The following is a 16,784-nucleotide window of genomic DNA, read 5'->3' on the forward strand; positions in this document are numbered from 1 at the left end:
GCATTCTTCATGTCATTCTCAAGCTTACAATAATGTCTTATATATTATTTATTTCTCATGATCTTGTTATAACAAAATTATTTGAAATCTCAAACTCATTCTTTCTTATTGATTTCTCAACTTTTTGAAGAACTGTAATATTTTAGACTTATATTAATATACCACCATTATTTGTCTAATACATTCCACTCAAAATTCATAATTATCTCAAACTGCCTATGATAGAAAAATAAATAAAGGTCAAACATCGAGCACTCTTCACAATCATCGATTTTTTTCTTCTCTTGACCTTCCAACAAATTCTATATTTAGACTCTCATCTTAAGAAAACCTCAATCTTCTATATCAGTCCAAGTAACAATATTAAATTTAAAAAAATATGAGATCTATGTCAGGACATTCTAAGTTTGAACTAATATCAGAACTATCAAGCTGTTAATAAACTTGAGATATCTAGAATTTCTTGGTATTATCTATAATGAAGCAACCTACTGACAAAAATTATCCGGCTATGATCAGATTAGATCAAAATCTATAACATCCTTTCATTATCAATAAAATCTTTCTTTATTTGCAACTAATGTATTCCATTATAATATTTTTTTAAAAAAATTATTAATATTTCTAATCAGTTTAATCCACCATGCTTTTATTGCGTACTTTGATCTTAATTTATCAAATTATATAAGTCTATCAAAGATAAAAAAAATATCCTTATATGTTAGATCAATCCAAGATAGATCTAACCTTCAAATTTCACATAAGACTTAGGATAAAATTTTTTTTTTTTAAGTTTCTTTATCTTTACTACCTTCGGATATAGCATATAAAAATTAAATCTTGATCCACTTTTTATGTTTGAAATTATTGCATAAGTTTCATCACTCTTCAAGAATCCAACATATCTAGAATCAATTAGAGTTAACCTTAGATTTACCTTACAATCATTTAGATAATTCTTAAATCAATCTTCCTTTTTAAAAGAATTAATTCTAACTTGACAAACTAGAAGAACTCAAGTCAACATCCTTAAGTAGAATCAACTTGATTATTTCTTATAGAGCTCTCTTCATCACAACCCTTAATATTAATCGATAAATCCATACAAAATCTTGTCCCTTGTATAAGTCATTCAAAATTTAACACTAACAAGATGTCTTAGTTCAATTTAAAAAAAATAATCCAAACTTTGACTTGAATAATTAATACATTTCACCATCTTTAACAATCACAAGAAAATTAAAAAAAATCTAATCCAAAGATAATAATACGAATTATTAAAGATTTCATCATAACCTGTATATCATACTCTGACAAAATAAATTTTTTTCTTTAATTTAATAATAATATCAAAATACTTTTGATCCACTTAGAAAAGTAAGCTTTTGATTTGAAATTCAATGTAATTTGAAAGATCAAGAAATTATATTCAGAATATGATATTTTGAGTCACCAAAGACTTTACCAAGATGTGTATCTCGTATTCTCATAATAAAATTTAAGTATATATATATATATATATATATATATATATATATATATATATATATATATATATATATATATATATTCATCTAAATTGAGTTTCATATATGACCTCTTATAGATTCAATGCTCAAAAAAAATTTCTCTCTCATATGATGTAATTTCTTCTTAGACCATACCCTAATTAACTTTCTTTTGATATGTCCAAAATTTATAATGCTCAGATAATTATCATCAAAATTAGAAAAAAATATCATGATCTTCAATCATATAAGTTTAACATTTTAAAATCATCTAGTATACTCAACATAATTTATCAACACCTTGCACTTCATTCTAAGGTCAACTCTTTTCATACTAGGTCAACCTTACTTATTGAAATCTAAGATATAACTCGTCAATTTTATTATAGACATCATATACCACTTATACATAAAGTTTCATTATAGTATTTATTGATTCAAAATCCCAATATTGATTCCTTTCTTTTATGTCAATCATGTTCCTTATGATCATAACCTAGGTTTAAATATCACTAAAGTCATAATTTCAAATAATTATAATTCTTAAGCTTAAATACCAATTAAATTATATTTTCTAATGATCATAACCTGAACTATAATATCATTCTATTACATCCTTAATGATTATAACCTTAAACTCTGATATTATCTATCATACTCTATTGATTATAATCTCAAATTTTGATATCATTTATATGACAATCCCTAGTGACCTTAAACTTGGGCTCTAGTACTGTTCTGTCATATCCTAATCACTTGTATCATTGTCTCCAAATAAACGTAACCTAACTTCTAAGCTCAGATGCTACTCTGTCACATCCTACTGATCTTACATAAAGTTTTAATATCTCTTTATAATCTCTAGTGATCTTAAACCTAAGCTCTGATATTATTCTATTTCATCCTAATCATTTATATCGTAATCTCCAATGATCATAACCTAAGTTCTAATATCACTCTATAATATTCTAATCACTTATATTATAATCCCTAATGATCATAATCTATGCTCTGATACCATTCTGTCACGTCCTGAACCCAACATCCGGATCGAATACGTAATGACCGCACACTCCTTAGAGCAAGCCCTAAAGAATATGCAAGGCCAAAATAAATCATTACAATCTTAACATCTATAACAATTAATCTCAATAATAATTTGTAAAACCTTGCATAATTACAAATTAAATTTCTTCAATCCTCTGATTAGGTACTATGACACTCTATCTACCCATTTGCTCACCCATAAATCTAAGCCATATCCAATCATGAACGTCTTGTATCTCTGAGAAGAAAAGAAAGATGAAAGGGTGTGAGATTTACAGCCCAGTAAGAATTTCCATATCACACTGATATAGTAATATAATCTGAAAATAAGAATAAGCAATAAAATATAAAATCTCATATTCAATATCCAGAATAATGCAAACATCCATAAATTTTTTGTCTTGTTAAAATAGATGCATCATCATATGTTAACAGGTGAAACCCTTTTATTCAATAATTATTTCATGTCTTATCTTTCATTTCTCCTTTCATAATCACATGATTCTTAACATTTTCTTTCTGGCTCTGGACTATCCAAATCTATACCTCAGTCATCATCCGGATCGAATCCACTTAAAAAGCCTTTCAAGACTGTCCCAGGATGAGCTCCTGGCCGGCTGTCCCACGTACGGAAGCCCGTGAGAGACTGTCCCAGGCATAAGCTCCTAGCGGGCTGTCCCAGGCATGAGCTCCTGGCCGGTTGATCCACCTGTAAGCCAGTTGGGGCTGTCCCATATGACAAGGCTAGTCCATACCATATATCTCTTTCTTTTCATTTAATCATTTTGTGTTGATTTCATCAAATCAATTCCGACTTGCATTATGATCAATTCAGATATGTATAATCATGCCATCAATCTCTGATATATATATATATTGACATAACATACTCATGCTCAAAATCAAATAACAGTATCTCAGGTATAATAAATTCATCGATCTCAAATCCGACGATGCAAAACCAATAATGCAAGACCAACAGTAAAATAGCATATTTATAATGGTGATCATGTACAGGGATTCTTATCTTTACCGGTGACTGATCCAAGCACCAAAAATCAATGTTCTTCTTTGATTTATGAATTTTTTTAACAAAATATTTTACTCGATATCATATGCAGACAATCATCTCTTCATAACCCTGATCAAATATAAAAATCATATATAGAAAAAATTATCGATAATCGATCCTAATAACACAGATCGAGGACTTCTCTTAGGATTAACCAAAATTAGGACTTATCTATGTATCAGGATCCTCTATTGGTCCATAAGACTTCTAGAGAGAGAAAATTCATGAAGAGAGAGAAAATTTTAGAGAGAGAAAGTAGAGAGAGAATGTGGAGAGAGAAATCTTCGTATCCTTCCGATGAGGCAATCATAATCGAGATCATCAGAGGTCCTATCAGGATGACTTAATAAGAATCAAGTATTACAAATTTCGAATAGGATCGGGCTGAGATCAGATCTACCGTACGAATTTTGGAGCAAACTCAAATCATCATATTTTTATTTCAAATTTATTCTAGGATCCGTGATGAAATCAAAGAGAGAAAGACACTAGAGAGATAAAATCCGTAAAGAGAGAAAAAAGTCTAGAGAGAGAAACTGGAGAGAGGAGAGAGAAAAAATTTTTCTCTCTTCTTCTTCTTCTTATTTTATTTTATTTTTATTTTTCTTTTTTTTTTCCTTTTTCTTTTCTTCTTCTTCTTCTTCCTTTTTCTTTTCTTTTCTTCCCGCGACCTCCCTTGGCTGAACAGGGGAAGGATTAGAGGGTGGCTCGGCTCCGACGACGGTGGCAGCATGGCCGGAGATCCGACAGCGACGGCCGACAACCGAGAGCAAGGAATCGCCGGTGGCACGATCGGAGATCCGGCGATGGACGGTGGGGTGCGGCTGACGGTGGCCAGCAACGGACGGCCGGCAGCGAAGAGGAGAACAGCGGCAAAATCAAGGGAAAATTCAGAAAACAGGAGATTTCTTTTGCGACTGATTTTCGACAAAGTCGGCGGCCAGCGGGGAGGCCTTGGCCAGGGGAGAAAGGGAAGAGGAAGAGGAAGAAGGGGAGGGGCTTACCTCGAGCTCCGGCAGTGTCTCCGTTTCCAATTTTCGGTGAGCATGGGTCTAAGAAAATCGGTAAAATGAGAAAGAAAGAGGGAAGAAGAAGAGAGGAGGCCGGGCTCTGGGATCCTTTGGAGGGAGGGGAGAAGGGGATTTATAGGGAATCCTTGGAGTCCTTGTTGCCCAAGGTTCCTCTCTTCCCGGATTCAATCGGAGAAGGGGAAAAAGTTTTTTTTTTTTTTTTTAATGGGCCGTGGCTGATTCTGGGCCCAATTTAGGCCGGGGTGTTACACCTACCATCTTCAATTTGCTGTTACTCTCACTATGAAAATACAACAAAAAAGGAAATGTGGAGAAAAAATGAGGAAAAACAAAAAACAGAAGAAAAGCAAAAAGAAAAAAGGAAAAGGAAAAGAAAAAAACAAAAAAAATAAAGTTTATTGCTAACTTTGTTTATGTTTGTTTGCAGGTTTCAACTTTAGTTTTTTTTCAATTTCACTGTTTTGGAGGAATCATTTCAGGGCTCAAATTGTTTATCTGCATTTTACTTGCTCCTTGAGTGCAAAAGGGAGTAGCTGGATCTATTTTCAAGTCCCACTGAGCTCAACTGTCAAGAGTCAAATTAACATATCATCAGATCTTCAATCACCTTTTTTGGAAGCCACTACGATTTTCAGTTTGAAGGATTTTAACAGCTTTGAAGAATTTATTTACAGCTCACAACCTCAACACTTCATTCAAGATACTCCTTTCACAACTCGGTTTTACTACTATAAAATCCTACGATGATAGAAGGCTGGTTATCTCTATGTGAAGCTAATTGCATCATTGATTTACTGGCTGGTTCTCCTTATATGTTTTATTCATATGTCATCAGCTGCTTTGAAGAGTCAAATGATCAAATCTTACTTCAAGCTCTATATATACTTGTACTAGTTTGGAATTGGAAGGGAGGTCAAAATCATATTCTGTATATACCTCAAGGATGTATGAGAAATAGTATTTCGGAACTGAAACAAAAAACAAACATTTGTAAACAAAAAGTATCAGTCAACTGAAGAGGTTGAAAAACAAAACAAAAAAAAAAAGAAGGAAAGAAAGAAGGAAAAAAAGAATAAAAAAGAGTTCAAAAAATAAAAAGATCATGAAAGGTTTTACTCTAACATTTTTTGTCTTCGTTTTTGCAGGATCCAATTGTGTGATGTATGGAATCATTCAATCGGCACTATTTTGGATATCATATATCTTATGTTTTCTTCAATAAAAGGTGTATATTTCAATCATAACTGCCAGTAAGATGATATTATCATACGTCAATTATGGATTTGGGGATACAACAACCTGTACACACTGTTTCTACTGCTTCTCTTCCACATATAAGGAGATAGGTACTGAAATATACCTTAAGGTTACTGCCAGCTGCATCAATGAGGAATCTACCATATTTTTCTTGTCTGTGTTTCATTCTCCAAGTGGTTGCTCTTTAAAGAGATTGATAATTTTCTGGGACTACGATACTTTGATACTTGGAATTATAGGCTTGATATTCCTCTGGATTGTGGGACTTGTTTTTATCTGCATTTGTGATGCACTATATGAAGATCGCATTTGTGATGCACTATATGAAGATCAACAGGGCTCACCAACTCATTATTTATAGCATCTCTGTACAGTCTCTGACTGTGGATTTATAGTTTCTGTCACCTTTTCGCACAACCCTTGGAACAAAGTTTATAATATAATCAACTGTCAACAAACATATCAGTTATTGTACATCACTTCAGCTGCAGAAATAACCCAGGGGTATTTAGGATGCTTTATATGTTTGAATTACCTTGCTCCATCGACCCGTTGTCTTCTGATTTTGGCAGTTGCTGGATTCTCTCTGTGTCTAAATTACTATACTTCGTTCTTGTTATTCTTGTTTGTTATGCTTTGCATCTATTGTATTATATGTTACACACTCTGTGTATCTTCTTCTGCTGTTAATATAGTTTTCCTTTTTACCAAAAAAAAAAAGTGGGGCCCCATCTCATGATGCAAATTTTTTGCATGCAGCTGAATGTTTCTTAGTTTTTTTTTTTTTTAAATGAATCCAGGTTAATAGCTTCATGATAAATTAATATTTACTGTTATATAAAGGATTCTGACAATATCTAACCTTCCCTTATACAAACCTACATTTAAAATCAGTTTGTCAATTAAATGGAAACATCTCCTGAACTTACAAGTCCTCTTCGGTCAAAACAATGGAATTATGCATAAAGCGAAACAGTGTGTCTTGCACCGACATGGAATCAATTCAATCGATCGTGATCTGCTTCCCAACTCTTGAAAACAGAGTCGAACCAAACCAGTCCAGAATTAAATCCTATAAACCCAAATGAAGATCGATTAGGTTTTGTTCCATCATCTAAAAATTTGGTGAAATATAGGACAAAGATGTGAGAGCAGAACAAAACATATACCAACATGTTATATGTTTATTAGCAAACATATTTTAGGTTAAATTGGCAGGGTGTAATTGATAAGGGATTTGGTTTGTGTCAAGATACTATGGCAAAACTATCAATGCAAATGCAACCCATTTAGTAAATGGACCAGCATTCCAAATCAAGCGTGGCATATTTGTTAAACAAATAAACCAATCTGACTATAATATATCTTTCTTTTTTTTGGTAAGAGAATCTGACTATAATATGTTTACCAAATAGGTCAGGTATGGGCCATATTTGTTCCCCATCATATTACTTTTCCCCTAATAGTGCGTTGTAGCATGGGAACATAATATCAAGAATGATGAGGTGAACATCTGCCTTGAATCTAAGGACTTGTGGTGCAAAAATTCCATTAGGATTGTCAAAACGGGACCCTCTTCAACCACACCGATGAAGGTCTCCTTTCCAAATGAATCGATCATAAGTCGGACCATCAATAGCTTGAGATGTGCTTTCGGTTGGCCCTCGAGCAATTTGAACCAAACAAGCTGCATGTAAGGGCTTAGAATACTTTGTGCATGTCATCATAGAAACAAAAAATATTGTACCATCATATTGATGATGTTGTATTATCCATGCTTCATTTATTAGACGATTGGGGATTGATCTTAAGGCTATCAAAGTAATTTAGCTGGTGGTAATGTAACATTCAGATTGGAAATAAAAACAAACTTGCCATATGACTAGAAGGCGCACAACCTTGGAGTAACATTCTTGGCCATTACTTGTTGATTATAAGAAAAGGGTTTCTCACTCCGAATGAGTTGAAGATTAAAATTTTCTAAGGCATCTTCGTTCAGATACGTATCCGGGAGAGCTTCTTACAGGCTTTAAATGATCTATTTAAAAGTCTTGACGTGGTCACGAGGGACATCGATTTCTTTCCCCCACCAGCAGGTCGGGCACCCTCGACGACCTGGAACCCGAAGAAGAAGACCAGGTCTTCCGACAAACTCCGTCGCACATGGTTTGAAGCAGTGGGAGGATGACAATAGTGTTATTCCATGTGATGTTTTGATGACGGATTAGAAGATTGGCACGCGAATTAGTTGAAAATTTTAATAAACAACGAGGACTTCTTTGTCTGAAGTGAAGACTCGCAGCTTGGGTCATCCCTTTCAACCCCATTACCATTGAGATTTGAGAAGCATGTCACCGAAAGTGATCTCAACTAACTCACTCGAGACCACGCACTGAGAAGGGAAGCGAGTACCAACAAGAAACGTAACCTTGGGTCTCTGTTTGCAATTATGGCGGTTAATCTAATATATTAATTAGTTCCTCTCAAAAAAATTAATATTTTAATTAGTTAATATAGATTTCCCTGCTGCTGATGTGTTAATTTATCGACCACGAGACTGACCTATAATCATGTTCACTGTTAACAAATCCAAGTTTCTAAATAAAAAAAAAAAAAAAACTGGAAGTAATCAAGGAGATGACACAATTTGATTCAAATTTAGTTTGAAAGGAACTTTGTCTCTAATTTTCTTCCTCCGCGTTGAGATCCGTAATTAACGAGAGCCATGGTTGACTCGTTATAAAGACTTCGATATGTGGTCTTTCCTTCTGGCAATAAAATACGGCAACGCGAAATTATATTAAACATTAAAAAGATTCGGCCTTTTCCTTGGCTTTTAAAAACATCAGGCTCTCAGAGCCCACACAATGTCGACATTTCTAAATGCCTATCGTCAATGGTCCTTAAAAGCATGCAGCCCCTCTCTGTCTCTGGCTCTTCCCCTCATGCACGTTGGAAGCTTCGGGGAATCGGCAGGACATAATAAAAGTGTTAATTTTGACCATTCTTCTCCCAGCCCGCAATAGCTTGGCATAGTATCTATCAAGTAGCGGTCATTGACCCAGCCAAGCTGCTCCGATTCCCTTATTTTAAAAGATATATATATATATATATATATATATATATATATATATATATATATATATATATATATATATATATATATATATATATATATATATATATATGTATATATCTGTCAAATCCTAGCTACATGAGTACATCATCGCTTTGGAAATCAAACGGCAAGACAATTACATGTGGAAAAGAGACTAATTTACAGCAAACCATCTCTATCTCATGCTAACTTGTTGACCGCATTATGTGGTATAGTTAGGCATCTCCCGAAGAGATAAGCCTATCTGCCTGGCGAGAGAAAAAGTTTAAGAAAATAAATAAATAAAAGATTACGAGAGATTTCCTTCGTCTTGTGAGCTTTTTTTTTTTTCCATTGTAGTTATCTCTGCATCTCCTTTAAACCACAATTGAAATCTACAGCTCGTGCTTGGAACAAAAGAGGAATAAAGGCACTTCCTTAATCAGCATGATAATTTCTTCTTTCAGTCAGAAATTAAACAATTTGAACTTCTTTCCTCTTCTTCTTTTGTTCGGTGAAGGAATAGTATAAACAGCTCATTGCCGGATACCAATTCACAAAATAAACTGACAAGAACATAGATTAACGTATGAACAAAATTTTCCTTCCGCTGATGTTTCATTCGTTCCAATCAGATTCAACTACTTTTCCATCTCTCATATAATATACACTTGAATATTTACATGAAAGACGAAAAAGAAAAGTCCAAGGCAAATGCAAAGACTACAAAGCTTCTGTCTTTTGTTTCTTGAATTGCTGCGGCGATGGCATCAACTGATGATCCATACCTCTAATTCCCTTTCTACTGCAACCAACCACATGATCAACTCCTCCATTCCCATCCAAGCCGGCTCCACCAACCGCGACCGCCGGAATTTTGAACAAGTTCACGCCGAAGAGCCTGATCCCCTGAACCGGTCTGGCCTCGGCGCAACCACCGGCAGCTCGAGGCTTCCAATCGATGAACAACTGCTTATCCTGGCCGGTCGATCGCTGGAAGGTGACGACGTCCCCAGCTTTGAGGCTCTTCTCTTTCACGAACCGGCTCCACCCCTTGGTGAGCACGTAGCTCTGGCTACTGTTCCAGTACGAGTAGCGGAACCTCCATACTTTCCCGCAGGAGTCCTCGAAGTTCAGCAGCACGCCTTTGCCGGCCGCGCCGGCGATCTGAATCGGGAAGTGCTTCTCGGCGTGCTGTTTCGGTATCACCAGCCGGTTCAGCTTGCCGACGTCGCTCGGCGTGAGGGCCTTGTCGAAGAGATGCTCGCGCTGCGCTCCGCCACCGCCCGAGCCTGCGAGGAACCGAAGGCCCAGGCCACCGCCGTAGCCGCCTGCGGGCATACTCCTCCTGTCGGAGCCCTTGCCGGCCCCGAAGGCGCGCTTGCTCTGCCGGACCTCGTCATGGTAGGTGTGCTTGCGCAGCATGTCGACGATCTCGGCCTTGGAGTGGGAGGCGAGGAACGACAGCTCGGCCGCGTCGTCGTCGTCGGTCTCGGAGAAGGGCTTGAAGTTGGTGACGGCGTCGCGGCCGCGGAAGCGCTGGGCGGCGACGTCGTAGGCGCGGGCGGCCTCGGACTCCTCGTTGAAGGTGCCAAGCCAGACGCGCTGGTGCTTCTCGTAGATCTGGGCGCCCCACCGGCCGTTGGGCTGGGGCACCACCCCCTTGAAGTGGGACGATGGCAGCTTCCGGGACTCGGCCTCGACGCCGACCTCCGGGTCGAGGACGACGCTGGCTCCGCTGCCCACACGCTGCAGGCTTTCAGGGCCCGGCGGCGGCCGCTTCTCTGTCCTAATACTGCAGACATCCTCGATGCACCTGCTATCCATGCCTCTTATGGATGGTTTGGTTTGGTTTGCTCTGTAATGGGAAAGTATACAGGATATGGGCAATGGGGTTTGGAAGCAAACGGGAATGGAATATATGGGAAGGGTGAAGTGGTCGTGTAGCTAATCGTTTGGGTTGTTATATAAAGCAATATATTTGCTTTGAGTTCATAAAATCTCATGGCGTGGGTGTTTGTGTGGGTCAACTGATGTGATGATGGGAAGAAGATTCATGGGAAGGGGGCAGCGCTATCTTGTGTGTCTTTATGTTGGTATGGGTGTGGGGGAGGTGAGTTGGGCAAAGGGAGGTGGGCCCAAAAGAAGCAAGTTGTTGAGGAAGGGGTTCACATGAGTGTGGACCATACTTGTAAGTGCATCCCCCCTGAACTTTGCTGCTGCTGATGGTGCTGACCAAGGCATGGCCTTCTGTGCTGCTTTTATCACCAACCCCCCCCCTCTCTCTTTTTTTGGATTATTATTATTACTGTAGCTGATAAATGTGTTTCACTACATAGAGAATAAAAAAATGTAAATCTTCTCCCTCATGTGTGTATTATATTCAAGGATACTATTTGGTTATTGGATTAATTATAACGATCCAGCCAATAGCATAATACATAAACCTTCTTTTTTTTTTTTTTTTTAATGAAGGTAGCATTCTAGATAAAGTTGAGGAAAAGATCTGCCTAGTGCCAACTTCTCCCACTCCCTCACCTCACCTCCAGGGGCATGGACCAATGTCCTATCCCACAGATTTAGAGGCCAGGGGGGTGGTGTGTGGTGGGAAAGAGAGAAAGGAAGAGACACTGTGGTGGGATGAGAAGGGATAGACTCAAGACAGCCTAATCCAGCCAGGATAAAGTTTTGTCAGGGCGCATGTGGCATATCCCTAGTGGCATATCCCTGTACTTAGGACTGTCTTATTTGCTAGGTTCAATCGTTCAGATCAGCACAACAGGGTGATTCCACAACATAATGAATTTTGCTGTGCTGGGGTTTGCAAATTACCAGCTAAAAATATCATGAATAGCGATCTTGATCTTTATATATATTCGTTTTTGAAGTTTCAGAATCAGTCCATCCTCTCACGATTATCTCCTTCGATGGTTAATTTACAGATTAATCTTTACAGGAGAAGCGTATTTCCAACCACATCTTCGTCAATGATCATCATAAAACAAAGTTCGGTCATATCAATTCAGTTATATTCTCATAAGGATAAAGTTTGGCAGTCCGAAGGTTCGCTGCTTATGCTTTTTAGTTGTGTGTTGGAAAGTTGAACGGATCTTTAAGCATGTAAAATATATCACAAATGGAAATGTAGATGCTATCAGACCACCATCTGTACGACTCTTACACATGCTCACGCACTCGCATAAAGAACTATGGTACATTGAGTCCTTCAACTTATTCTACTTCATAAAGCACCATTTCATGAGATTCCTGGGCTGTGCAAATCAGACACCGCATGGAACTACTAAAACAATTTTGGTGGTTTGGTTAAAAATAGAACTGACACCATAATTGGAATGATTTAGAATGAAAATTGGATCGCTATAGCTTCCAATATATTTGATTTATAATCAGAATCAAAATAAAATTTAAATACTACAAGAACGTAAGGGTTGAATTTAAAAAAGATTGAAATATTTTTATTTTTTTCTAAAATCTATATAAGAATGAAACTCCTTCCAACTAAATATCTGAAATGGAAGTCATTAATTTCTATTTCAGAGTCCAACTTCTCCTAACTAAACATGTCCTCAAAGAAATAATAAATACACTTCTTGAAGCATATTCGAGATTTTCTTTTCTCCGATAGATTTCGATCCTTTATCAATCCTAGCTGATGGTTCGAGAACTTAATTAGAATGATGAAGTCAAGCTTTTTCCACAGGACAAAAGCATGGGATCCTACTTGTATGGTGTCCATATATGTGTCTAGATATTGTATCTAAGTCATGGAGTTTATTCTTGAGACTGATGCATCCCACCTTTTTTACTAATTGAACTCGTGTAGTGACAGTGCGGTATTTACGAGCACTCGGACCCGGAAATTATCACTAGCACAAGAGCAGAGGAGAGCTTAGAACTTCTCTTTTACCCAAAATCTTTGCATGAGAACGAAGAAAGGAGATGGCCTATCATACTATAGGATTGATTAAATAACGCCATACTTGCATATAATATATTAGTATAGCTTTTGTTGCACACTTGAATAACTAATGGATTTTAAACTATATCATTTCATATCCATCCTTCTGGTGACATGGCATGTTTACCTCATTTGTTGCTTTTTGTATAATTTAATAAGAGAATATCATATATCTAAGATCTATCCTAACCTCGATTATCTTGAATCTGTCATTCAAAAGATCATTGCTAAGCCCCCATGTGTTTGATATCTCCGGACACATTTTAATATGGTTGGTTATGCTGAAGTTTAAGAATCTGTGATTAAGTTAGTGGCTTCTGAGTGCTCCTCTACTTATTCTTTCCCCATCACGCTTATGATTCTGTTCAAAGCCTCATTATATGATCCCACCATCTATCTCTTCTCAGGTTTATCCCATGAATTCCACTGACCTCAGCGCACACTCCACTACATGTTAAATAAATAAAACGTTTCTTCATTGGGACGCCAAAACTGAATCTTTTGAACTCTTTTTTAAGATATCGTTTGCTTTTATTAGTATGTGTTTGCACTTGTGCCAGATACCTCATCCATATATGCATATAATGTGATAATCTATTTTACCAAAAGTTTACTTTAAGCGTAAGGGACTGAACAGTTCCTGTTTGGCATTGGCGGGCCCTTTCTTGTTCCTAGCATAATGTGAAGGATGGATAGTTTTCCACAAGGAAAAAAAAAAGGAAGAATATTATATTCAACAAAACAACAGGTCCAAATCTTAGCAGGCAGGTAGTTGTTTGATTTCAAGTAAGAAACCTTGTTCTCACACTGAAAGCAATTATGCTCATAAAATAGTGATTATGTGCCGCAATCTTAGTTGAGAAATCCAAATTTTTGTTATTTTTATCATTATTGGAATGATTAGAAAAACTATTTTTGCAAATTTCAGGCATATAGTTTCCGCAAAATCCACTAGACACCAGTCACATGTTTTGGAAGAGTATAGGACAATATAAGTCAATCAAACAGGTGTGATCATAATATTTGAAAACTACATTGGCACACAAAATAAATTGGGATTCAGCATCACCCATCCATGAAATTTGCTCGCGAAAACTTTCTGAAAAACAGCAAATGGCATGTGAATTTCCAAGATTATAGTGATGTCTCGATCAAAATACAAGCTCACTACAAATATTCCTCTGTCAGGAAGCCATTTGGTGGAGGTCAATTTGCATTGCGCCGGATTCTTGGACCGGTGCGAAATAGTGAAAGATTAATTGCTGCTTTGGGGTTTCTTCTGGCGTCAGAGTATGATATCTTTTCTTTTTTGAAGTTGTTTAGAATGAATTATGTATGTTTTTTCGATTGCAAGATATGAAATTTTGTCAAGGACAAATTATGCAGCAGTCCATTTTATATATATAACTTCATAATTTGACAAGGAACAACTAGGGATCAAGGTTCATGCACCAGAATGATATATTTCCATAATTGAAGGCACTATATTTTGTTTTTGGAGGAAGCACTTAGAACAGATAATATCAAGTGATCTTATTCGTTTCAGACACTCAAGACAACACCCAATTGATGATGACTACCAATTGTGCAGAGATGGCGATATATTCTTGGTTCATATAGGCGAGGACCACATCAAATATTTCGACTATTCTATTTCCCTATGGTCCTTTCCTCCATATCCTGTGGCAGGACCAATTGCTGTGCGCTTGGTTTAGGACCACAATGACTCAGTTCCCTTATCCTGACACCCCAAAAAGAAGGGCTTGTAGCTATCACAGTATCACCACGCCCCTCTGCATGCGTTCATCCCCAACTCCGGTTCCCATCACTTCCCATATCAGGTATCATGAGGACATCAGGAGCAACTATTCCAGCTGCAACTCACCCATCTCAGCCCATTGTTTTCTAAATGGAATTCATAGCTGCATCACGAGTCCCCTGTCAGCATTAGCTGGCTTTTCCATCTGAGTTGGATAGAAAGCGAGTTGTGAGATTAGGGCTACTGTTATAATGATCTGGAAAGGACTTGTCACATTATATATATAAATATATATTGAGGAGGTTACATTTTATATATCAATAAGGAAATTATAAAAATTTAATTAGCCGCTGTAATCAGGTCATTACCTATTTCGAAGCCGTCATATAACAAAATTTGTCTCGTCATATCAACCGAAGATTTTATTTTTATCCCTCAATTTTGATAGTCATTTTATTTTATTTTATTAGAAACAATAGTTATTTTTATGTTTAATCCTGGAGCTAAACATAAAATGCCATGTCAAGACTAAACATAAAATGTAGCCAAACAAAAGCCTATATTCTGCAGTTAGTTATTGTTTTATTTTCAGATAATTTCGGTCCAAACAAGGATGGTATATGTTATAGAAAGTTTGATTAAAGAAGAGTACAAATTGTACTATGATCTGATTTAGATTTGCCTCTTTTTTTTTTTTTTTACTTTTATTCTTATTACTCATCACTGCCTTTCTATTAAATAGCTGAGAATGGCATCTACCTCCCATGTACCATATTTCTCACGTGGCTTGTCGTTCCTGCGGTGTCCAACTTCCGTTCCAACCCCTTGGGCTCCCTCGGCCTCGCAAGCTTTGAGCGCCGACGCTGTTTAGAGGAATACGCGCACAGTGCTCTGTCTTTTTGTACGGTGGAGTTATGTTATTTAATCCACTGTTTTTTTCTGGACAAGTTGGAACTTACGAGCGTGACATCACCTGGTTTCTTATGTTGCGGATAAGCAGCGCTCCCGGCGCTCCTCTTTCGTCCCTTCAGCGCCCGTTGGTAGCTTTTCTACAATTCTTCAGCTCGGCGGTGGGCGTGGTGGACTTGTCTCACACACCGAGGTCAAGTCACCACCATTTTGATTTATCTTGCCAATAAATAGAAATAGTATCTCTGGACATGGAGAAGTGTTATGGTGTAGCATTTAGTCAACATTTTTTTTTTCTTTTTTGTTGTACTGGGATTATATCATTACACTAAACATGGTTCGACATGATTTTATTGACTAGTTGTGCATTGCACCAGCTCTTGTGAACGCTGGTGATGAACAAAAAGGGAGAAAGTTCTTGTGAACTGCTTTAATCATGTGTGCAGGGCTAATAATTGATTCGGAAATACTTTTTGGAACGATATCAAGTCAGATCAAGATCTAAATATGGCATCAACTTGAATGTGATTCATAGGCTCAAAATAAATTTCAAGTCAAACTTGATAATGACCTAACTTGATCATGTTGGGCCCAATGAGAATACTGGTTAATGAAGTTTATTATAATATGCATGAGTTAATATATTATCTTTATTCTTATGAAAAAAGCATACATAATTTTTATCATGCAATGGATTTTTAGCCCAATTAGTGGTTAATAATAATTTATTGGGATAATAAGAAAAGGATTTTGACCCCGAGCAACTTATTGAGATAATAATTAATAAATTATTAACTAAAAGATAATTAATAATTGTGAGTTTGAATTATGCTTGTATGAATTTAATTCTCAAGCATAAATTTATTTCAGCTCAATGAATATTATCACGTTTCTCAAAATTAGGTCAAATTTAATTTGATTTGAAAGTAAACTCAAAAGTATGCGCAATTGACCAATAAAAAAAAAATTAATTTTAATTTTCAACTTAAAAATTAATTTTTAGCTAAATTTAGCCATCCAGCTTGATATAGTATTGTTAGGATAGATCTTCATCGCTTAGCCGACTATTCCTTTCTTCTAACCGACTAAATGTGCGATAATTCATCTCCGCACCAACTGAGTTGC

General features: G+C 36.6%; 1 protein-coding gene across 1 annotated transcript; it reads right to left on the reverse strand.

Annotated features, from left to right (window-relative positions):
• Positions 1-9,602: 9,602 nt before the first annotated feature.
• LOC105046537 (AP2/ERF and B3 domain-containing transcription factor RAV1) lies at positions 9,603-11,048 on the reverse strand. Its single transcript, XM_010925151.4, has one exon. It carries the CDS (start codon positions 10,837-10,839, stop codon positions 9,736-9,738), a length of 1,104 nt encoding a protein of 367 aa, XP_010923453.1. The 5' UTR covers positions 10,840-11,048; the 3' UTR covers positions 9,603-9,735.
• Positions 11,049-16,784: the final 5,736 nt, after the last annotated feature.

This window comes from Elaeis guineensis, chromosome 2 (assembly GCF_000442705.2).
Source record: "Elaeis guineensis isolate ETL-2024a chromosome 2, EG11, whole genome shotgun sequence".
NCBI classification, from domain to species: Eukaryota; Viridiplantae; Streptophyta; class Magnoliopsida; order Arecales; family Arecaceae; genus Elaeis; species Elaeis guineensis.

Excerpts from the sequence above, each read along its gene's own strand:
- LOC105046537 (XM_010925151.4), bottom strand. The coding sequence starts at position 10,839 with ATGGATAGCAGGTGCATCGAGGATGTCTGCAGTATTAGGACAGAGAAG.